The sequence below is a fragment of the Pristis pectinata genome, chromosome 1 (genome assembly GCF_009764475.1).
Source record: "Pristis pectinata isolate sPriPec2 chromosome 1, sPriPec2.1.pri, whole genome shotgun sequence".
In the NCBI taxonomy this organism is placed as follows: domain Eukaryota; kingdom Metazoa; phylum Chordata; class Chondrichthyes; order Rhinopristiformes; family Pristidae; genus Pristis; species Pristis pectinata.
In genome coordinates, this window is record NC_067405.1 from 62380286 (window position 1) to 62405970 (window position 25685).

General features: G+C 40.0%; 1 protein-coding gene across 3 annotated transcripts in view; it reads left to right on the forward strand.

Moving 5' to 3' along the window:
* LOC127574760 (protein unc-80 homolog) overlaps nt 1–25685 on the forward strand; it is a 211845-nt gene that overhangs the window by 112760 nt on the left and 73400 nt on the right. For all 3 annotated transcript variants that reach the window (XM_052024066.1, XM_052024057.1, XM_052024074.1), the window contains 6 exons: nt 3171–3352; nt 15346–15477; nt 18806–18992; nt 21003–21134; nt 21283–21426; nt 25215–25315. In XM_052024066.1, the coding sequence (XP_051880026.1) occupies nt 3171–3352; nt 15346–15477; nt 18806–18992; nt 21003–21134; nt 21283–21426; nt 25215–25315 (878 nt within the window). The remainder of the gene's footprint in view (nt 1–3170; nt 3353–15345; nt 15478–18805; nt 18993–21002; nt 21135–21282; nt 21427–25214; nt 25316–25685) is intronic.

Consider the following 25685-nt stretch of genomic DNA (forward strand, 5'->3'; position numbering starts at 1 on the left):
TAGGTAAACAAGTTATGGCATGTGTTATGATAAGAGCAAATGCTATGAGTAACTTGAAGAAATTTTATTTTTATATCATAGCATGTTGTTATAGCAATGGCAAATTAGAACCATTCATAGGTTGCTCAATTCCTGGTTTCAACATAGACACTGCCTCAAGGCAATTTGGAATTTGGGGATTGTTGCTGAAATTTGTTGATAGAAGCAAACTGTGATGGGCATTGGAATACACTAAAATAAGACATATATAGACGAGCCAGGTGGGCAGAGAGAGACAGCAAGTACAATTCAGTGCAGAATAGTGCGACAACGTACATTCTAAAATAAGAATAAGGGAAGGCAATATATTTTAAATGGATGAAAGTACTAAAAAACGTTGGTGTACACAAACGTAGGATATAGAAGGGAGCGTAAAAGATGATTATGGGAAAGGGGAGATTGAACTATGTAAATTGAGCATATGTTTTCATTTGGAAAGTGGATATGGTACTTTTCAGAGTTCTGAACTGATTAGCTAATGTAGCGCGAGAAATTATTTTTCGCCCCATCCAAGCAAGTAAAACCACAAGAGAAGGCTTGAAGAAGGGTAAAATCAAGACTAATCTTAAAGGAATTTTGTCTAATTGTTTGAGCAAATAATCCATTAATGGGCAGGATTTCAAGAGAATTGATGGAATCAGGTGATATTGGTTCATTCAAATGCAAACCAGATAGATTTACTGCAGAAAAAATATTTTGGGGAAATATTTAGTATTATTTAAAACATGGCAAGGAACATCTTTTATTCATGGTAATTGGACATCATTGGCAAGGCATTTATTATCCATTCCCACTTGGCCATGAGAAGATGGTGGTGAGCCATCACAGTCTGTGTGGAAAAGTGGGGTTGTTACGGGTGGAGTTCCGGCATCATGAATGTGGTGATGATGAAGAAAAAGTAACCTGCATCTTAAGTCAGATTGAGTGTGACTTGGATGAGGACTTGGCATGTTAGGTGGCCACGCAATTGCTGCTGTTGGCCTTCTGGGTGAGAGAGGTCACAGGTATGAGATGGTCTGTCAAAGAAACTTTGTTCCATTGCTGCATTGGGACCTGTAGAAAACAAGTAGTGTAGTCACAAATTGCTGGTGATAGTGGAATTGAATATACTGTATGTTTGAGGTGCCTATCTAGCAGATTAGCTCACCATTCAAGACAAAGTAGCCTGCTTGACTGGTAGACCATTCATCATCCTAAACATTTATTTCTTCCAGGAGCAACACTTAGTGGCTACAGTTCTGTATGTACTGTCTGTAAAATGTATTGCACTTACTCACCTAGGCTAATCTTGACAGCATGTTTCAAATCCCTGACCTATATCACCAAGAAAGACAAGTGCAGCAGGTGCACAGGAACACCACCACTTGCAGTTTCCACCTCAAGTTGCATGTTATCCTGATTTGGAAATGTATTGCTGGTCTTTCATCGGGATCCTAGGACTCCTGTTCAACAACATTATGAGAGTATCTTCACCAGAAGGACTGCAGAAGTTTAAGAAAGCAGCTCCCCACCAGTTTCTCCAGGGCTATATTGTGATGGGCAATAAATTCTACCCTTCCCAGCAATACTCAGGATCCTGGAAAATGAATTTTAAAAAAAGGATTATGCTGTGCTTCTTGAGTGTAGTTGGAACTGCACTGAACCAGGCAAGTAGAGACTATTCCATCACACTGCTGACTTGTGAGGAAAGAATCTTAAGGACAGATGGGGCTTCATTCTGCATAGAATACTAAGGATCTGGCCTTAGTATTTAGTATTTAGCCTTTTGTATTTAGGAGGAAGATATATATAATTTCTGGTTTGTGTTGGTGCCATCTCTCTTGCTAAGGATGCTGATGATGGGGATTAGCCAATGATATTGAGTAATATCTATGGTCATTTTAATGCGAAGGAAAGGTGGTTTGACTGTTTCATATTGGAGACGTTCATTGCCTGACAAGGAGGGAGTAAAGTAACTGAAGAAGATTTGACGTAGAACGCAGCCCTGAGAAACTCCTGTTCCAATAAAGCCCAGTGCAAGCTCAAGGAACAGCATCTCATCTTCTGACTTGGCAAGACTTCATTTTGAATTCAGCAATTTTAGATAACCAGCCTTTCCTGTTTGTATCTGAACTGGTCTGTTCTGGTTAAAGGTTGTCAACTTCAAACATTAAATTTGTCTCTACAGATGCTGCCAAACATTGAGCATTTTCAGAATTTTCTGTTTAATTTCAGATTTCCAACATGGACAGTTTTTTAAAAAATATATGAGAGCTTGTGCTTGACTTGACACCATGGCTCACAATGTTGAGCACTCCCAATTCCATTCTCTCTTGATTGTGTACCACAGTGGCAATTTCTCTTGTTGGTTTGCGTCATCAACAAGAAATGTCAGGGATGGTGATGGAGAAATATGGAATGCTAACTGTAATGTTTCTTTGAGTGTGACTACATCAGGTTGCTTGATTAATTTGTGTACGTGACTTTGTTTTTGAATCCACTATTGATGCCAGGTGATCAGTCTCTTGTCTGTTCTCGCCATGCTAGCTGTTTCCAGCATCCTGTGTGATTTGCTGCTGGCTTGCTCTCCACATGATTCTAATGTTCTTGGCGTTAACTTTCCATTTTTGATTTGCTGAAGAATGGGTTTTGATTTGAATATTCAATTCAGAATGCACAGCAGATGGCCCGCCTCAGGGGCTCCGCAGGTTTCTAGTGACTCTTTGATTGGATCTTCAGATCACCTTTCTCCTCACCAACTAGAAGCAGGCTTGTGCATTTAATAAGAACATGGAAAGTGTTGAGTTTGGTACACTGGAAAGATACACTGGAGATGTGGCAAATAGAGCACTGAGAGGGCAGTTAGAAGGTAGGGAGCAGAGCAGTGAAAACAATGCCATTTATGTCTTTAAATATTTCAGTATCTTGTTATATGTGGTTGAGATTATGTTCGTTTCTCATGAGTGGCTCTCGGAAATGGTTTGGGTTGTAAATTGGGCCATTCTTGCTAAAATCTTGTCCACCGTGTTTTTAATCATTGACTGTCATATTTCATATGTTACAGCAGAGACTGTATTTGAGAAAGTATTTGATTACAAGCTACTTGGGATATTGTGAAAGGAGTTATATATATTATTTTTTCCCTTTTACAGCTGCCATGTTTCTGCTGTGTGCGGTAAAAGTTCCTGATGCTGTATCTGATATGGTAATGTCTGAATTTCACCATCCAGAAGCAGTACAACGAATCAATGCTATTGTGAAATTTAACACGCTCTGGAGATTCAGGTACCAGGTTTGGCCACGCATGGAAGAAGGTGCACAACAGATCTTTAAGGTAGGCTTTACAGGAATAAGTGTAAATTTTGGCACAACTCTGCTCATGTCTCCACTTGCTACCTCAATATAAAAGCATATTATTTTAGGCTGTGTATGTCTCCATGCTACATTTACCTGTTTGTAGAAAATTCTTTATTCCAGTGCTTCAGGTCCTTGCCATTGTCTCTATTTCTGACACATCGTCTATATTAATTTCCTTCTTTCGGCCCAAGTAATATATGAGCATAGAAATCAGGAGCACGACTGGGCTTCAAATGTATATTCCCACCTATTTCCTGTAACATTTCACCCTGGCTTATCAGGAATCTTTATAACTCTGCCTTAAAAAATATTCAAGGACTTGGCTCTAACTGTCCTTTGAGAAAATAATTCACTACTATACGAGAGGAAAGAATTTCACCTCTTCTCTCTGTTAAGTAGGTAACCCTTTAATAGTTGCCTCTCATGTAAGATGTACTTTCGTCTTAAATTTGACCTCACAAAGTGCAACACCTCACACTTGAATAGATTAAACTCCATCTCTGCCTATATTTCCAACTGTCAAAGTGGAGTTTATTGTCATATGCACGGGTGCAATGAAAAACTTACTTGCAGCAGCATCACAGACACATTGCATCATATAAGCAGCATTCACAAGAAAAATATAAATTAAACATAAATTTACACAATTTTTACAAGAAAAAAACACAATTGGAACAAAAATAAAACAAAGTCCACTTCAGTGCAAAGTGATCATAGCGTTGTAAACTGTAGTGATTAGGGTTGTGCCATTTGGTTCAAGAACGGAATGGTTGAAGGGAAGTAGCTGTTCTTGAACTTGGTGGTTTGGGACTTCGGACTTCAGTACCTCCTCCCTGATGGTAGCTGCGAAAAGACGGCATGGCTCGGATAGTGGGGATCTTTGATGATGGATGTTGCCCTTTTGAGGCAGTGCCTCCTATAGATACTACTGATGGTGAGGAGGGATGTGCCTGTGATATATTGGGCAGAGTCCACTACTCTCTGCAGCTTCTTATGTTCCAGTGCATTCAAATTGCTGTACCAGACCATGATGCAACCAATAAGGGTAATTTCAACAATACATCTGTAGAAGTTTGTTAGAGTGTTCGGTGACAAGCCAAACTTCCTAAGAAAGTAAAGATGCTGGCGTGCTTTCCTAATGATTGCATCTATGTGCTGGGCCCAGGGCAGGTCATTTGATATGTTAACTCCCAGGAAGTTAAAGCTGCTGACTCTCTCCACGGCTGAACCCCGAATGTAGACTGGTGCATGTTCACCCTCCTTCCCCTTCCTGAACAATCAGCTCTTTAGTTTTGCTGACGTTGAATGAGAGATTTTCGTTGAGGCACCACTCAACCAGGTGTCCTATCTCGCTCAGGTAAGCTGACTCATCGCCACCTGTGATTCGTCCAACAACAGTAGTGTCATCGATGAATTTGAAGATGGCATTGGAGCAATGCTTAACCACACGGTAATGTGTGCATAGAGAGTAGAACAGGGGGCTAAGCACCTGTGTTGATGATCAGGGGGCTAAGCACCTGTGTTGATGATCAGGGGGCTAAGCACCTGCGTTGATTATCAGCGAGGAGGAAATGTTACCAATCCTCACTGATTGAGGTCTGCCGATGAGGAAGTCGAGTATCCAGTTGCAGAGAGGTACAGAGGCTGAGATCTTGAAGTTTGTTCAACACAATCATATTGAGTTTAGATGGGATGATTGTGTTGAATGCCGCACTGTAGTCGATGAACAGCAGCCTGATGGATGAGTTCCTGTTGTCCAGATGGTCCAGAGCAGAGCGAAGAGCCAGAGAACTCGCATCTGTTGTTGACCTGTTGTGGCAATTGGCAAATTGGAGTGGATCCAGGTCTTCTCTGAGACAAGAGTTGATTCGTGACATAACCAACCTCTCGAAGCACTTCATTACTGTTGATGTCAGTGCTACCGGACAGTAGTCATTGAGGCAGGTCACCACACTCTTCTTGGGCAAAGGTACAATAGGTGCCTTTTTGAAGCAGGTGAGAACCTCAGACCACAGAAGGGAGAGGTTGAATGCATCTGTAAGTACTCCAGCCAGTTGGTCCACACAGATCATTAGTACTCAGCTAGGTATGCTGTCTGGACCAGCTGCCTTTCGTGGATTCATCCTCTAGAAGGATACCCAGATGTTGGCCTCAGTGACTGAAATCACAGGGTCATCTGGAAATGTGGGGGCTCATGTGGGTGTGTCACAGTTCTCCCTATCAAAGCGTGCCTAAAAGGCATTGAGCTCGTTTGGTAGTGATAGGTCATTGCCACTTATGCTACTCAATCTCACCTTGTAAGAAGTTACAAACAACCTGCTGGAAGAACTCAGTGGGTCGAGCAGCATCTTCAGGAGGGAAAAAATCGTCGACATTTCGGATCGAAAGCCTGCATCAGGACTGAGAGTGGAGAGGCAAGATGGCCAGCTTAGAGAGGAGAAGGAGAGTGGCAAGTAAGGATTCCGAGGCAATTGGTGGACCGAGGAGGGGTGTAAGATGACAGGCGAGTTAGTGCCAGTTAGGGGAGGTGAGCAGGGATGGAGGTGGAAGACTGTGGTAGGTGAATAATAGGTGGAGGCAGACAAAGAGAGAAATGTTACGGACTCAGTGAAAGTCCCTTTAAGATAGAGAGTGTGTGTGTGGGGCGTGCTTACGTCAGTAGAAGATAAAGGACGTAATGACGTTGTTGGAGAAGTCAGAAGAAGAAGAGGAGAGAGAGAGAGAAGGGAGAGAGACACCAGCCTGCTTGTTTTCTCTATCGATGGATGAGAAACAATAACTGTGTTTGCCACTGAAATCCATGTATGGAAGTTGGAAGTAATCCGGTGGAGTTCACTTTGTTGCTGACCTGTAGAAGGAAACAGGTATTTGTGTGGACGACCACGATTCGGATGCTTTTCGGGGTGAGGAAGTCACTACCGAGTAAACGCTGGAGTGTCGTTTGGGTTCCATCGTGGAACATTTGGATTTCGTATTTACTCTCCCTATGTTTCTCTACGTCTACGTCTTATCTTCAGACAACGGTGGTTGTTGAAGAAGCCCTTGCTCATGTTTCACCTTATGGCTTGCGGAACTGAACTTTAAGAACCATTCCGGAACTGGGAGTTTTGGACTTTGTCACACACACACACGACGAGTTTAGTTTTGGGGTTAACGTTCGAGGTTTAACATTTTTGAATTCTAACATATTAACATTTTTACTTTTATTTTACGTATTATCATAAGTAGTGATTAATAAAATAGTTTTTAACACCTAAATCATGCTCAGTGTGTTTCTTTTGTTGCTGGTTCGTGACAAAATTGGGGGCTCGTCCGGGATAGTTCCCAAGGTTAACGAGGTTCGTCCGGGATCCAATCTAAAGATTAATGAGTGTCGTCTGGGATCGTTCCCCAGATTGACGAGATTTGTTCGGGATTCAATCCAAAGATTTTTGAGGGAGGTCTGATAAATTCTTTTTAATTGGCTTGTGTGTGTGGAAACCAGCAGCAATGGATATTAAGGCATTTTTGGAGTCACCAACCCAAAAGGGATTGGAGGTGGCGAAAAAGGATGATCTGATAAAGATTGCTACAAGGCTAAACCTTACAGAAGTAAAGCAGTCTATGAGAAAGGCAGATATTCAGAGACTGATAGCTGGCCATTATGTGGAAAAGAAGGTGTATGAGAAGGAAGTGTTAAAACAGTTTCCTGGCAGTGAAATAGCAATTTCTGAGGCACAGGTGCAGCTGGCAAAGATAGAGGCTGAACGAGAACAAACCCAGTTAAAGATAGAGGCCGAACGAGAGAAATTAGAGGCCGAATCAAAGATAACTCAGATGAAGATAGAGGCTGATCTAGCAATGAAGCAGATGGAATTGAAGAGGATGGAGCTGGATAGTGAGGAGAAGGAGAAACAGAGGCAGCATGAGTTACAAATGAAGCGTGAGAGTTTGGAATCTGATTCTGATGATGGTTTTTCAGCCAGCAGGGAGGTTCGATTAGTCCCTCCTTTTGAGGAAGATCAAGTTGATCAGTATTTCCAACATTTTGAAAAGGTTGCTGTGAGTTCAAACTGGCCAAGGAAAGGATGGGCTCTTATGGTGCAGAGTGTGATTAAAGGTAAAGCTCAAAAAGCTTATTCTGCTTTGTCTGCTGAGGATGCAGCTGATTACACCAAGGTAAAACAAGCTATATTGAAGGCCTATGAATTGGTACCTGAAGCTTATAGACAAAAATTTAGAGACTTGAGGAAATCTGCAGATCAGACTTATATGGAATTTGCCAATGGAAAGAGAATATGTTTTGAACGATGGTACATGGCTAAAAATGTAGATGGGGATTTTGATAAATTGAAAGAATTGATATTAGTGGAAGACTTTAAAAGATGTGTTCCAGCTGAATTAACAACATATTTAAATGAAAAGGCAGTGGAAACTTTACAAGAAACTGCTAAGTTGGCAGACCATTATGCTTTAACCCATAAATCCAAATGGGGACAACCTAAAACCTTTCAAAAGAGTTACAAGGACAATCCAGGTAAACCGGAGATTAAATTGGGAGATAATCAAAAAGGAAAAGATGAAAAGAAGCCAGGGCTGGAGAAACCTGTTGAGCGTACTTGTTATTACTGTAGGAAACCTGGCCATGTGATATCTAATTGTGCCCTTTTGAAGAAAAGGAAGGAAGCTGTGCCCAATGCTTGCTTTCAGGCAATTAAAAATCAAAAAGGTTTAGGAGATGCTGTTAAAGATCAGTCCTTGCAAGAGGTAAAAGCGGAAAAGTTGGAGGAGGTGAGAAAGGAATTCCGTTCTTATGTATCAGAGGGTTTTGTTTCACTGAATGATGAGTCACCCCAGGTGCCAGTGAAAATTCTTAGAGATACTGGGGCTAGTCAATCTCTCTTGCTGGACAGTGTTTTAAATTTTGGTGAAGAAAGTGACACTGGTGAGGTAAATCTAGTGCGAGGCGTTACAGATGACACCAAATCTGTCCCTTTACACAAGGTGATTTTAAAGTCAAAGTTCGTAGAAGGACCAGTCGAGATAAGGATAAGACCTAGGTTGCCAGTGGAAGGAGTTTCTTTGTTATTGGGAAATGACCTTGCAGATGGAGAAATTGTTCCTGTGGTACGGTTAATGACCAAACCAAGGATTGATGAGTCTGAGAATGATCCAGATGTTTACCCATCATGTGCGGTGACTCGAGCTAGAGCTAAAGAATTAGCCAAGACAGACAGTCCGATGCAGTCTGATGTGGTTCCTTGTGACAGTCCTAAACAGGAAGAAAATTATGATGCCTTGTCTGAGACTTTTCTATCTTCACTGGAGGATCAACATCCTTATAGTGAGCCTGAATTTAAAGATTTGTCTTTGTCGAGGAAGGATTTTATGGTGGAACAGACAAAGGATCCTGAGTTGACAGAATTGAAAGAAAAAGCTCTCTCATGTGAGGAGATTGAAAAAGTGCCAACTGGATACTATGTCAAAAATGGAGTGTTAATGAGGAAATGGAGACCTCCTCATGTTCCTGTTACTGAGGAATGGGAAGTTATTCATCAGGTTGTTGTTCCAAAAGTTTATAGGGATGAAATTTTAAACCTGGCCCACAGTATGCCTTTGGGTGGTCATTTTGATGTGAATAAAACTGTAGGGAAGATCTTGAAACAATTCTATTGGCCTGGTTTGAGAAAAGATGTGGTGATGTTTTGTCGAACCTGTCACACATGTCAGATGGTAGGTAAACCAAATCAAAAACCCCCTGTGGCTCCGTTGAAACCAATTCCTGCTTTTGGTGAGCCCTTTTCGAAGGTGATTGTGGACTGTGTTGGCCCCTTACCAAAGTCTAAGACTGGAAATCAGTATTTGTTAACCATCATGTGTGCCACTTCTAGATTTCCAGAAGCAATACCCCTTAGAAATATTAAGGCCAAGACGGTGTCAAAGGCTCTTTTAAAATTTTTTACCTTGTTTGGTTTGCCAAAAGAAATCCAATCTGATCAAGGTAGTAATTTTATGTCAAATTTTTTTCAACAACTAGTCTATGAGCTGGGAGCAAAGCAGATTGTATCATCTGCATATCCCCCAGAATCTCAAGGAGCTCTGGAGAGATTTCATTCTACTCTCAAAAATATGCTGAAGACATATTGCTTTGAAAACACAAAGGATTGGGACGAAGGTATCCATTTACTTTTGTTTGCCGTTAGAGAATCAATCCAGGAGTCAATAGGATTTAGTCCATTTGAGCTTGTATTTGGACATAGGATGAGAGGACCTTTGGAGTTGTTGAGAGAGCAATGGGTTAATGAGGAAGTGCACTTGAGTCTGTTGGACTATGTCCAAAAATTTAAAACTCGGTTGGAGAGAGTCTGCCAGCTAGCGAGAGAGAATTTGAAAACTAGCCAGATAAGAATGAAGACCTATTTTGATAGACGTGCTCGGCCTAGGACATTTGCAGTGGGGCAAAAGGTGTTGGTATTTTTCCCTAGCCAAAATAATCCCTTGCAATCTCGCTTTTCTGGACCCTATGTTATTGAATCTCGAGTGACTGATTTAACATATATAATCAAAACACCAGATAGACGCAAGAAAACACAACTCTGTCATGTAAACATGCTAAAACCTTATTATGAGAGGGATTCAGTTGTGGCCTTGGTGGATGATGTAAAGGTTGTTTCTAGAATGCCTGATGTTGATGTTGAGGAAGGCCAATTTAGACCAAATATTGTTCCATCGAAACTAAAAAACCAAAATATCCTGGAGAACCTTGAAACGAAGTTGGACCATTTACAAGTTTCACAAAAACAACAGATGAGAGAATTAATTTTAAAATTTAAAAATCTGTTCCCAGATGTTCCAAACAGAACATCGATAATTACCCATGATGTTGATGTTGGGGATGCAAAACCAATCAAACAACACCCATATCGAATGAATGTGGAAAAAAGTAAACTTGTTGATCAGGAAATAAAATACATGTTGGAAAATGATATTATTAGACATTCAACTTCAAATTGGAGTTCGCCCTGTGTTATTGTACCTAAACCTGATGGAACTATTAGATTTTGCACAGATTACAGGAAAGTGAATGCTGTATCGAAGTCAGATGCTTACCCTATTCCTAGGGTGGATGATTGCATAGATAGAGTGGGAAAGACAAAATTTCTTACAAAGATTGACCTATTAAAAGGGTACTGGTGTGTTCCATTAACAGATAGAGGAAGGGAGATTTCAGCCTTTGTAACCCCTTTTGGATTGTATGAATACAATGTTTTGCCATTTGGAATGAAAAATGCTCCGGCAACATTTCAAAGAATGATTAATTCAGTGATTCGTGGGTTAAAACATACAGATGCCTACATTGACGACTTAGTGACTGGGAATGATACATGGGAGGATCACATCTCTGCATTGGAAAGGTTGTTTAAAAGACTTTCCAAGGCTAACCTTACAGTTAACTTGGCTAAAAGTGAATTTGGCCATGCCACTGTGACGTATCTTGGTTATGTTGTAGGTCAAGGCAAGCAAGCTCCTGTTCAGGCAAAAGTTCAAGCAATATCTGAGTTCCCTATTCCCACAGGTACGAGGACTGTTAGAAGATTTTTGGGAATGGTTGGATATGACCAAAAATTTTGTAAAAATTTTGCTGATATTGCTCTTCCCCTAACTAATCTTCTGAAGAAGGGAGTAAAGTTTGTTTGGACAGATTCTTGTCAAGAAGCATTTGAGAAGCTGAAAGCCATTTTATGCTACCATCCTGTGCTCAAAACACCTGACTTTGAAAAGCCATTTTCATTAGCAGTAGATGCCAGTGATGAAGCTGTAGGAGCTGTGTTATTGAAGAAGGATGACCTTGATGATATTGACCATCCTGTAGCTTACTTTTCAAAGAAATTTAATGAGCATCAAAAGAATTATTCCACCATAGAGAAAGAATTACTGTCACTTGTTTTAGCCTTGCAACATTTCAGTGTATATGTTTGCACCGCTCAGAAACCATTGACTGTATATACAGATCATAACCCATTGGTGTTTCTGAGCCGAGTCAAAAACAAGAACAGAAGGCTGTTAAACTGGAGTTTAATTTTGCAAGAGTTTGATCTCATGATAACTCACATTAAAGGCAAAGATAATGTGATTGCTGATTGTCTTTCCCGATGTTAAATGGGAAACATGTATCTGTACTAATCTGATAGTCTGTAGTTGTGTAGCATGATAATTATTAACATTACTAACTGTATGCGCGATTAAAATTTTCTTGGGAAAATTTTTTTTTAGGTGGGAGGTGTTACGGACTTAGTGAAAGTCCCTTTAAGATAGAGTGTGTGTGTATGTGCGTGTGGGGCGTGCTTACGTCAATAGAAGATAAAGGATGTAATGACATTGTTGGAGAAGTCAGAAGAAGAAGAAGAAGAAGAAGAAGAGAGAGAGAGAAGGGAGAGAGACACCAGCCTGCTTGTTTTCTCTATCGATGGATGAGAAACAATAACTGTGTTTGCCACTGAAATCCATGTATGGAAGTTGGAAGTAATCCGGTGGAGTTCACTTTGTTGCTGACCTGTAGAAGGAAACAGGTATTTGTGTGGACGACCACAATTCGGTTGCTTTTCGGGGTGAGGAAGTCACTACCGAGTAAACGCTGGAGTGTCGTTTGGGTTCCATCATGGAACATTTGGATTTCGTATTTACTCTCCCTATGTTTCTCTACGTCTACGTCTTATCTTCAGACAACGGTGGTTGTTGAAGAAGCCCTTGCTCATGTTTCACCTTATGGCTTGCGGAACTGAACTTTAAGAACCATTCCGAAACTGGGAGTTTTGGACTTTGTCACACACACACACACACACGACAAGTTTAGTTTTGGGGTTAACGTTCGAGGTTTAACATTTTTGAATTCTAACATACTAACATTTTTACTTTTATTTTACGTATTATCATAAGTAGTGATTAATAAAATAGTTTCTAACACTAAATCATGCTCAGTGTGTTTCTTTTGTTGCTGGTTCGTGACAGAAAAAAGAAAATAAACAACAGATGTAGCAAGGTGTGTGTGGGGGGTGGTGGGGGGAGTGTGACGATAGGAGACAGCTGTCAAGCGTCCATCTGTGATTCCAATTTAGTCCGAAATTTCCTCTTTGCGCTTGCAATACCTTCCAGAGGGCGTACCTGAACCTTTTATATGACTCTGGGTCACCAGCCCGAAACGCCACAGATCTCACCCTCAGCAGATTACAAACCTCCTGGTTCATCCAGGGCTTCTGATTGGGGAAAACTCAGAATGTTTTTGTGGGTACACACTCGTCTATGCACATCCTTATGAAGTCAGTGACGACTGTGGCATATTCATTTGGGTCTGCTGACAAATCCTTGAACATGGTCAGTGAATGTTGAATTTGCCCCTCCGCTTCTGCTCTCCAGCTCTTTGTAGTCCTCATTGCCGGTGTTGTGCTCTTCAGTCTCTGGTCTATAATCTACTGAGTCTTTTGACAATCTTCCTCACTATCCACAACTTTGCCAATTTTCATGTCATTTGCAAACTTGCTAATCAACCCACCTATATTTTTGTCCAAATCATATATATGTATCTATATACACACATATATATATATATATATATATATATATATATATATATATATATATATATATATATATATATATATATATATCACAAACAACAGAGGTCCTGCACCAATCCCTGCAGAGCACCACTGGTCACAGACTTCCACTCAGAATAACAATCCTCCACCACTATCCTTGTCTTCTATGGCCAAGCCAATTTTGAATCCAAACATGGATCCCATGTGCCTTAATCCTCTGAATCAGCCTACTATGAGGGACCTTGTCGAGTGCTTTACTAAAGTTCATGTAAACCACATTCACTGCCCTATCTTCAGCAATCATCTTGTCACCTCATTAAAAACTCAATCGTTTGCAATACATGACTTCCCCGGCACAAAGCCCTAATAAGTCCATGCTTTTCCAGATGTGAGTAAATCTTATCTCTAAGAATCCCCTCCAGTCATTTCTCTACCACTGATGTAGGCTCAGCAGCCTATAATTTCCTGTTTTGTCCCTTTTGCCCTTATTAAACAAAGGAACAATAATGGAAATTCTTCAGTCCTCTGGTACCTTGCCTGTAGCTAAATAGGATAAAAAAAAATCTCTGTCAAGGCCCCAGCAATCTCCTCTCTTGCCTTTCTCAGTAACCTGGAGATAGATCCCATCAGGTCCTGGGGGCTTATCCACCTTTAATGTTCCTCAAAAGACCCAACATCTCCTTCTTGGTATCAACATGCCCTAGAAACATAAGTATAGAACTTCCACTGTTTTCTCTTTATAAACAGGACCTGCTAGTTCTGCAAAAACTCCAATAAATCGTTGAACCTGATTTCCTTTTCACAAAACTATGTTGACTTTGTCTGATTACCTTGAACTTATTTTAGTGCCTTGCAATAATGTCCTTAATTATAGCTCTAGCATTTTCCCAATGACATGTTTTGTCATCTTTGCTTCCAATTTTCACCATCCACATGGCACATCTTCACCTTTCATGTTCTCATCTTTTCTACGTTCATTTCTGGCTATCGACTGCTATTTCTTATAAGCCTATTGATTCCCACTGTGACTTTAATTGGATTACTTCCTACCCTGTTTCCAGTAAGGATTCAGTTTAACCTTAACCTTACTTCAACCTTATCAATGCCATGTTCCATAATAGAACGTCCAATGTGTCTTGGTATAGCTCAGCTAAAGATTCCCTGGGCCATGTTTCATGGTTCCTTGATTGTTTTTGTCACATTCCCCAAGTTCTGCTCTCATGCCATACTCTCACTTTCAGAGGCACAATTAGAGTTTCCCTTTCTTCATCTCACTTTCTATTTCGTCAGACTCTACGTTCAATGGATAATCCTCTGCCCCTTTTGGTTTGATGACATCATGGAATTTATTTTCCTCTCCCCTTCCAGCCTTCCAATGGGACGAGCATGTTGGTTCACTCTTCCATCACTCTAAGTGTCATCTTCCATACACATGGAAGTGGCGGAGAAGTAGCACCTGTTCTTTCACTGTTCACTTCCCAGGACCCAAATGCTACTTCCAGATGAAACAACAATTTATTTGTGTTTCTTTCAGTTTAGTTTGCAGTCACTGCTTGAGGTGTGGTTTCCTATACACTGGGCAGGCCAAATACAGATTACTTGGCTTCTTTGTGCAATGCCCCTATTAAGTTCATTCCCATGATCTTGAGCTTTCAGTGTTTTAATTCTCTGCCCTGCTCTTCCTCTGCTTTTGGCTTCCAGGCTTTTCTGGTGAAACACAAGGAAAAATGTCTTTTTTATGAGATACTTGCAACATTCCAAATTTTCAACAATTTCACTTGATAACCATTCATTTTTGTAAATGGTGAGTGGTAGACTTGTCATATCGTCTATTGGCTTCTTTAAATGCGGTTCAGGTAATTGCAGGCAAACAAGCAGCGTGGGCAGCATGATCTGGAGTATTTCCCCCACCACAGATGCTGCCTGGCCTGCTGACTGTCCAGAATTTTCTACCTTCTTATTTCCACTGGTATATTTGCCTTTCAATTTTGAAATCAAGCTGTGTCCACTATATTAGATCAGTTAATTACACTTCTGCTTCTGTTCCATTAATGGCCATGTTTCTAGTGCAAGCATAACATATTTATGAATTCATAATTAATAAGGAACACTTGATGTAAAATAAGTTTTTAAAACCTTCTCAATATGGCACTTGCTGTAAAATTAATTCTAACAATGCTGAATGACAGTGGTACACATTTTCCTGGAAAACCATTGGAATAAGAAATGTTGCAGTATTTGTATTATATCTACACCATTTAATGTCTGTGTAAGTCTTAGTACATTGTACATAACGCATGTTTAGCTTATTGAAATATAGAATATTGTATCTGCTAAACTAAAGGAGATAAGATTTTCAAGTACATTTATGAATGGTCTTTTTATTGTGTTTAAGATTCCACCTCCAAGCATAAACTTCACATTACCTTCTCCAATTTTGGGCATGCCATCTGTACCAATGTTTGATCCCCCTTGGGTTCCCCAGAGTACAGGACGTGTACAGGACCCAATCAGTGAAGATCAATCTGTAAGTGTTTGCTTTCTAGTAAACAGTGTTTCTTAAAAAGTCTGGTTTATAGGTGTTACTAATTTCCAGTCAGTGTTATGAAGCAGTAAAGTCAATCTGATTAATGAACTGAAGAAGAATCAATATCATTATATGTACAGATCCTATCTGCAAAATCTGGCACACTTGGAGCAAGACTGGGAAGAGTTTTGGACAATGTGAGCATGACGTTTTGGAAGAAAATAGTACTTAACTAAATTGACAATGAGTTATGCTTACTTATAACAATGCTCCCTGGCCATGGAAGTATGAGCTCTTTGACCTGATTGTGATAGTAAAAAGCATGGCTCGTGACAGACGTTGGGTAGTTATGGGAATACCTGGTCAGATTGAGGGTCATGCCAGTTGATTTAGGACTTTAGGACTTGAGGACTTGATCGGCATGCTAACTGTAAACAAAATGATGAAACCATCTAGAACTTAGTGGGATTGATTCAGTATTTGGACAATAAGTCCAAATTTCAGTTAGCTGAATACCAAATGGAATGTTTTCAAAAATGTCCAGTTTTTGTACGGACAGATTTTGGATGTCCAACCCGTAATTGAAAGCTATGTTTGTTAGGCATGAGTATGTTATTGACTGTCCTTGATAAGCAGTTGAATTCCTGAGGGATGGGTGGTGGTTGAGTTTTATGTTCCAAGTGTACTATCTTGCTGCTTCAGAGTGGAACTCAGAACTTCTGGCATACTTTATCCATAACCTTCAAGTTAGGGCTGAAGTTGTGATCTTAAAGTACTCTTTCTTTGGCATTGTCTTCCATATCGTGAGGATGAACAATCTTTAGAATGGAGCATATTATTCAGAAGTCGAACAAAATATTCCTTTATATCTGAATCTTTTTAAATGTAGAGATTGTAATATTGATGCGGGACAGAAAGTGGTCACGTTGCTGAATTTCACTTGGATATATGTGGTGCATGTAGGAGAATATGTACATAAAATTATTACTCCCATGAGAAGTTTATTACCCAAGAAATATGTGAGAAAGAACAATTGCCTAAATAGCGTGAATAGGAACAAAATGGCCTTAAATATTTTGCTCTTCCTACAGCAGATTCCATAATAAGGTAGCTGTGGCTGATGGTACCAGTGTTTAAAGGGGTTTTCTAGACAACACAATGTTCTTGCACTCTGTTTTCCAGATGTGTCTCCAAAGCTCTTGTGTGACTTTCTAGTTCTTCTTGGGTAATCCCTCAGGATTGAGGATGGCTTGCTTCCAATCTGGTTTCATTGTTTTGAGATAACAAATAAGGCCAAAGTGGGAACCTCAGACCCTTCCATGGGCAGGACTGGAGATGTTTGATTGGGTAGTTTCTGTGTTGATGCAATTATTCTGCTGTTTGTGCAAGGCTTCTGTGTTCTCTCAATGCACGTAGTCAAGTTTCTCAGCAGTATCCTGAATGCTTCATCTCCACTTTCAATGATCCAGGAATTCCCAAGAGGTAGTGTTGTAATTTTGAAGGAAACCTAGAGCACATCCTTGAATCTTTTTCTCTATCTGCTGGTGATCTCTTTCATTGGCAGAGCTTGGAACTGGGTGTCTGTTTTGGGAATCTGGTGTCAAATATATGAATGACATGGCCTGGCCAACATAGCTTACTGGGTGTAACTAGGATATCAATGCATGGGATATTAACCTCAGTTTGCTTATCCTTCCAGTGAACATGGAGGATTTTGCAGAGACTGTGTCAGTAGTATCTTTTCAGTGCCTTGAGGTACCCGCTGTCGTCCAGGTCTCAAAGAATATGGGAAGACAGGGATCAATGCTGCCTACTTGACCACATGTTTGTGTCAGGTCTGAGGTCCTAATCTTCAAACACACTTGGAGTCATACAGCATGGAAACAGACCCTTAGGTCCAACTGGTCCATGCTGACAAGATTCCCATCTAAGCTCGTCCCATTTGGCCCATACCCCTCTAAACCTTCCTTATCCATGTACCTGTCCAAGTACCTTTTAAATGTTGTTAATGTACCTGCTTCAACGACTTCCTCTGGTAGCTTATTCCATGTACTGACCACCCTCTGGGTGAAAAAGTTTCCCCTCAGGTTCCTATTACATCCCTCTCCTTTAACCTTAAACCTATGCCCTCTAGTTCTTGCTTCCCCAACCCTGGGAAAAAGACTGTATGCATTCACCCCATCTATGCCCCTCATGATTTTATACACCTCTATAAGATTACCCCTCATTCTCCTTGATAGGACAACATTTTGATGGAGCATTCATTAGTACTCTAACTATTTAGTGAAGGAATTGACTTTCTATTGAGCACTCTTTTTCTGCTTTAAAACCAATGTTCTTGCTTTCCTTCCCACTTCCAGACATGCTGATGACCTCCCGCTCACCCCTCTTGCCTTCATTCCTCCATCCCCGCATGATGCCCCTCCGCCATTTGGGATTAGCATAATGGGCCAAAAAAACCAGCATGGATGTGGTGGGCAGAATGGCCTGTTATGGGCACATAATGTGGTCATAGAACACAATGTCTGGTCCACTGTTGTGCAATAGGGAAATGTAACTACTTTTCATATCATTTGTCTTGTTTTCTTTTAAATGAAAGTAAATTAATAACAAAGGCATGTGGCATACTTGCCTTCAGCAATTGGGGTGTTGAGTATAAAAGTCAGGAAGTCATGTTCCAGCTGTATAAAACTCTAGTTAGGCCTCATTTGGAGTATTGTGTCCAGTTCTGGTCGTCGCATTACAGGAAGGATGTGGGGGCTTTGGAAAGGGTTCAGAAGGGGTTTACCGGGATGTTGCCTGGATTAGAGAGTATTAGCAATAAGGAGAGGTTGGACTAATTTGGATTGTTTTCTCTGGAGTGTCAGAGACTGAGGGGCAATCTGATAGAAGTATGCAAGATTATAGATAGAGTAACTCGTTAGAGTCTTTTTCCCAGGGTGGAAATGTCAAATATTAGAGTACAGCTTTCAGTGTGAGGGTGTGGGTGGAAGTAGAAAGGAGATTTATGAGGCTTTTTTTTTAACATGGTAAGTGTCTGGAATGCACTGCCAGGGGAAGTGGTGCAAGCAGATACGATAGCAATGTTTAAGAGGCATTTAGACAGGCACATGAACAGGCAGGGAATGGAGGAATGTAGACCATGTGCAGGCAGATGGGATTCTTTTCAATTGGCATCATGGTCGGCATAGACTTTGTGGGTCGAAGGGCCTGTTCTTGTGCTGTACTGTGTTCTATTTTCTATAATCAACGAAATACTTAAAATTATTGATATGCTCCAGAATTGTATCATTCGTTTTTAATTATCTTAACCCACAATCTGTTACAGAAATCCTTTTCAGCTCGTGCAGTTTCCCGATCTCATCAGCGAGCTGAGCATATTTTGAAGAACTTGCAGCAGGAAGAGGAGAAGAAGCGACTAGGTAGAGAAGCCAGCCTGATCACAGCCATTCCCATCACACAAGAAGCGTGCTATGAACCCATTAACACTCCACCACCTGAACTGGAGGAGGAAGGTAACATCTGTTCAATTATTAGTTCTCAGTAATGTTTAAAAAAAAAGCATTGAAAAATGTAATTTTCTCTGTGTGAAAGATTACGGTAGTCCTCAACTACACTAGTGTGCCCAGTTTCAATATGTCTCATGAAAAGGCTGCAAGGCAAAAAAAAGCATAGGCATGAAAACTAAATTACCTTTATTTAGCACAATATGCTCAAAAATATTAAAGATTATGAGGAGATTGAATTGAGGTGTTCAAAATCAAGAAGAGATTAGTGTCCATCTTTGTGGAATAGACTTTGTGTTAAGCGAAGTAGAGGCCCAGAGGACTTTGTGATGATATGGAGCTAGTTTAGATGCCGCAAGATTTAATTTTTCAGAAGATCATTAACCTCTTAAAAACAAGCTCCTGGCTTGCAGAATGATCGAAGGTTTGCTTCGAATGAATTCAATCAAAGAATTTCCAGAATGTTTCCTTTCTCTGAATTGATCCAGGAAGATGTTTTTGTTCACTTCTTTTCCTCCAGGTTCCATGAATTTGAGTGCATGGATTATGATATAACTTGCACCACGATAACGGGGATCGGCTTAACATGTCTACGATTCATGCTTCCTCCTCAAATTGTGCTGTTTATAGCCCTCTCTAATGGAATCAAGTGAAGTCACTTAAATTAATAAGGACTTGCAAATTCCGAACAAGTTTCACTGTAAAATGCACTGAAAAGCTTATCCTTTGCTAAATTGGGGTGTGAAGTCTTTTTATGGTGTGTTGTCAGACTACGCCTTGGCACACCTCCTGCCCCTAAAAAGATTCTTATTTATACAATATTATGATTTGTTCAAAAATAAATATATTAAGATGCAGTAGATTTTAAGATTTTTTAATGTTTTAATAACTTCATGATTTTTGAGTTTGTACCTTACTTGAGTGAGCTCCAATCTTTATTTAAAACTCCATAAAATATTTAAAAGCTTGAATGCAAATTGTGCCTTTTCCTTCCTGGCACACTCATTGTAAGAATTCTTTAAAGTGGTTGACTTGTCAATCAGCTTGATGACATTGCAGCTGCTGCGTATCAGGACTTGAGGCTGACTTGCCTCCACTACATTTCTGTGAGTTCTGAGGTGACAAATCCTTTGTGAGATCCACAGACTCAGCCATGGATGAGGCAGAACTTGGTGAGGTGGGTGAGTGGGTTGTTGGGATTGCTGTGTGCTCCTTCCTGTTTACATTTGGCCTTCTTGTACTCCCATTGAGAGAGATCTGAAGAGCACAATGCTTCTCTGCAAGCTTGAGCAGTCAGGAGCCAGGGATTCTCATGAGTTTGTCAGGGTGTTGCAGGTATTTGAGGAAGTTTGAGGATTTCCTTGGAAGTGTTTTCTCCTCAGAATCTTTTGTCATGATAGAGCTCGGAGTGGAGTTCATTGTTGGGCATGTGAAGGTATGCCTGTCCATTGGAGCTGGTTGAGTGTGATCAGAACTTTGATGTTGGCTTGGGAGGGGGTTCTGGTATTAGTACTTGATGTCTATCCTATCATAAGTAATTTCTTGCTCCATTTTTTTCCCCCTAGGAAGCCCTAACTGCATAGCAGTCAGCTAAAGATTTAAATTTGTGTCTTTTTATTCCAGACCTATGAGCACTACAATCCTAAAGTGTAGTCACCAGCAATAAGTTTTCATTGCTTTCATACAGGCTACAAGACTGCTGCTCCCTGACACCACCTCAGATGTCATTGGACTTCCATTATATGTACAGTAAACAGAGTTCTCCATTACTTTATAAGGAGTCAATAGTGGTTGACAAAAGCTTAATTTTTCAAAATTATTTTTGAGAAAAATCAGACAAAACTGAACAACTGTCCTTATCTGTAACTACTGTAGTGAATATACAAATATATATGTATTGTTTTTGTAATAACCTGTTAAATACATGAGAAATGTATAAGCAGTTGTGTTTGTATCTTAAAGATGTGTATTTTAATATACTTACTAGCTTACAAGTCAGAATTTGATTTCCTTTTGCAGTGGAGGATGCGACAAACCTAGCTTCCCGTCGGCTGTCAGTTAGTCCATCCTGCACATCCAGTACCTCCCATAGAAATTACTCATTCCGCCGTGGCTCTGTGTGGTCAGTACGGTCAGCAGTCAGTGCTGAAGGTAAATGGTAGCCATTAGTTAACTTGTGAATGACTAGGAAATTGCTATATTATTGTACGTCCTCGTGTGCAAAGATCTTAAATTCTTAATTCTTCAATTCTTTAAAATCTTAATGAGTGGGATCAGTATCTGTTTTTTTTGTGCGCAGACGAAGAAGATGCTACAGAAAACACTCCAACACATCACGTACTGCAGCCTCCCCAAGCTGTATTTCCTGCGTGCATTTGTGCCACTGTGCTTCCAATTGTTCATCTCATGGAGGATGGAGAAGTACGAGAAGATGGTGTGGCAGGTACCTTTTATCATATCTTGGTTAGCTGCTCATTGAAGCAAACAAGTTTTTAAACTAAATCAGAACTATAAAAGTTTTTTTTAGAAATTAACACTTTAAGCTCCACATTGAATATCATCAAATATTTATCAGTTGGTTCCACTCTTGAGTTAGATGGTTATGAATTATGGACTTGCGCCTGAGATTTGAGTCCAAAAATTTAAGGTGACATCGATAAACAAAAATCTGCAGATGCTGGAAATATGACCTGTGTGCTGATTCAATTTCTCCTCCAGACAGATTAGCTGAAATTTACAAGCCTTAACCACCCTGTCTCAGCCAGCACCACCAGCTTTTGTGTTATTCATTGTCCCTTGGTCTTCACCCCATCATTTCTTTTTGTTCTCTCGATCCTTTCCCCTTCTCTGCAACTTAAAACATGTCTGACTTATAGTTTTTCCTAGTTCAAGTTCAAATTTAGGTTTATTGCTGTAATAGGTAAATATAAACAGGGTATAAATGCCATGAAAATTAGCTTTTTGCAGCAGCAGCATGGTATAGTATAAGATGAGGATAAACATAAATTCACATAAAAAATTAGCATAACTTATATATACATAAATTGTAATGAAAGGTCCTCAACTTGAAAAGTTGCGTAGGAGAGATTCACCAGGATGTTGCCTGGATTGCAGGACTTTTTTTATGGGGAGAAGTTGGATAGGCTGAGTTTGTTTTCCCTGGAGTGAAGGAGGCTGAGAGGTGAGCTGATACAAATATGCATATATGATTATGAAAGACACAGGCTAGATAGTCAAAATCCTTTCCCCAAAGTGGGTGTATCAAAAACTCCAGTGCTCCACGTACAGTGACAACCACATCCCTCTGAACATCAACATCTTTCAAACTCTCACCATTTAAAAAAAAATCCACCTTTCCCTTTCTACTTTTTCTACTAAAGTGCATGATGTCAGAATTTTTACATATTTCATTCCATTCCATATTATATTACATCTCCTGCGTCCTTGCCCATTTTAACCTGTGTATATTCCCCTGTAGCCTCTGCATCTTCTGCACAGCCCACATTGCCACCTATTTCTCCCCGACCAGTTGAGTATTTCCAGTAGTTTCTGTTTTAAGTTGACACATTAATATGGTGCTGAGGGACTGTTGTACTCTGACAGTGCTGTTTCTCAGCTGAGGTGTTAAGCCTTCTCTTTAAGGTAGGAAATAAAGCCTCCCTTAGATTATTTCATAGAAGAACAGCACATTTATTCCTGATGTCCTGGCCAATATTTATTCTTAAATTTGATGTACCACAGAAGTTTGTATGATGCAAAGTTGTTGTTTGTGGTAGCTTATTGTGCACAAATTGGCTGCTAGGTTTCTTTCTTTACAGCAATAACATTACTTGAAAAGTACTCATTTTAAACTGGAAGGAGCACCCAAAGGTGGTGAAGAACACTTCATAAATGTCTTTTAAATCATTTGATTTATCAAAATTTCTTTATTGTGCCAGGGAGCTTATTTCATTCGTAATGTCTTCAAATCTTAAGGCACTTGCTACACACTTTTAATGAAACCTTTCATTTTTATTGCCAAAAAGTTTAAAATTTCTTTAAGGTGGTGCCATTTATTTCTGTCAAGCTATCTCATTTTTATCATTGTTACAGCCTCAATTTAAAATAACTTTACAAACCTGCAATGATGGGGAAAGCCTTTCTATTTGGCAATGTGGATTCCAAAATTGCAGATATTATGTGAGTCAGGTGAATAATTACCCATCGATAATGATAATGTTTATACCTTCATTTAATGCTACACTGCACAGATACTTAACAGCAGCTTGCATTTCTCTTGTTCTGCACTGATGGCAACGTACCAAAGTGTGCTCTATAGAAATGTAATCAGACTTAAGTCAAAGAAGGAGTAAAATGGGTTTCATAAGTACTTTTGTGAAACTAGACCCCATTTCTTGTCATGTAGAGTCATAGAGCAATACAGCATGGATACAGGCCCTTCAACCCAATGAGTCCATGCCGACCACAGTGCCCACCCATCTAGTCCCAATTTCCTGTGTTCGGCCCATATCCCTCTCAGCCCTGCCTCTGCATGTACCTATCCAAGTGCTTCTTAAATTATACTATTGCAGCTGCCTCAACCACTTCCTCTGGCAGCTTGTTCCATATACTCACCACCCTCTGCAAACAGGGCCAAGGGCAGGTCCTTAGGGCATTCCAGATATAATTATGCACAGCAGAAAGAGAAACTATTGCTCTAGATTCTTTGCTTGGATAGACTAGAGGAAGGCATTTGTTGCTCTAATTAGGATGTTCAATACTGTTGTGGGGTAGAAATCTGACCAGAAAAGCTATGAAGTTGGCTGGAAAAGTTGGTCATTAATAAATTTGGGAAGTTTCAGCATTTTTAAGGACTTTGAAGAGGAAAGGGAGAGCAGAAAATTGGCAAATACATTGGTCCAGGTCAGGTTTTTTTTTTGAGGAAGAGAGCCAGAAATACAAGTTGGATGGCCAAAAGAATGAAAGCTGGAGATGGATACCTTGGACAAGATGAGCTCAGAAGAGCAATTGGATGGAAAGGGGTGGTTAGTTTGGAATGGTCATGATAGTGGAGAGAGAAAAGAGATTAGAAAATGTGACTGGTTTCAGAGTAAGAATTAGAAAAACCTGAGGGAGGTTTGTGGATGTACAGAGCACGAAGGGCAGTGGTAATTGATCACTACAAGTGGTTTTCAATACTCCATCCTGTTTTGTGAGAGGAATGTCTGGAAGCAAGACCTTGGATTTTACTTTAGCCCAAGAGAGTCAGTTTCAGTAAGCTGGTTGGATTCTACCATTATGTAGAACCTCAGAGCACACAGGCAGAATTGGTTACCACATTTACATATTTAGAAAAATATCCTTTATGCTGATGACTGAAATGTAGGGCTCCCTTTTCACGGATCCACAATGCTTCTACAAAAGTAAGCCCAGTTATTTACATTTGTTAGGCAATGATTGCTAGACCCTTGTGGTCCTAAACTCTGGAAGCACCTGTAATGGCCAGGATTAGCTGAAAAAAGTACAATCTTTCATGCAGGTGGGGATTGTAAATCATATTTGGTGGCTATAATTGAACGAGGATTCAGAGAATGATCAAAAGATTATTCCATTATTTTGCTGTTGGATGTGTACATAGCAAATAGGCTTAGGAACTGGACTGGAATCCGAATATTTGAATTACAGGTCAGGTCATTTGAATCTCCCCACAGCTGGGGAGCTTGAACAAATGGATTAAATGATGTACTCTATTGTCCTTCATGGAAGGAAAACTGTCACTCTTATCTGACCTATGTGTGATCTGGACCTATTAAAGTGACCACTCTTAATTGCCCTCTTGAAATGACCAAGCAAGCTATTCAGTTAAAAGGACAAGTAAAGTTAAACAATAATTGCTGGAGTTGTTAGTATGTCCACATTCTTCATAGAAATTTAAACCAAGATAATTTAGTCCTCCATTTTATACTCAACATCACAAAAACAAGAAAAAGTAGAAGATTGACCTTGCCTGAGCTTGAAGTTTCTGTGGCCCACATTTTCTGCTTCATAGAGCAATTAGGGCAGAAAATATGGGAAATCCAGATGCAAGTTATTTGGATGACTTCCCACTGACCTATATTAGCAGGGTCAACAGGAAATGTCACCAGCCTTCTTAATTTCACTGTACTAATGTCTTTCCTTTAAGGCTTATTAATGATAAAATTATAACTTTCACCCTTAATATTAGTCTGTGATACTTTCCTTTTGTTTTAGTGAGTGCAGTAGCACAACAGGTATTGTGGAACTGTTTGATTGAAGACCCTGCACTTGTTTTGCGCCATTTTCTGGAGAAGCTCACCATCAGTAACCGTCAGGTATCTAATTTACTTAAAACAGAGAACTTAATGTATTTTGTATCTATCTTGGGTTGTTTCTCATAATCCCAGCATGGTAGCTGTGTAATTTAAGCTTGGTTAATAAAGTTGATTTTCAAAATAAGGGTGTTGCCTGGATTGGAGGACTTTCATTATGGGGAGAGACTGGATGGGCTGGATTTGTTTTCCCAGGAGCAAAGGAGGCTGAAGGATGACCTGATAGAAGTATATGTAATTATAAGAGGCATGGATAGGGTTGATAGTCAGAATCTAGTGTAGAAGTACACAAAACAAGAGGACAGTATCTCACCTGTGGTACTTTCCAGAATCAACTGCACCTTATAGCTGAGCTATTGCAATTCAACTGCAA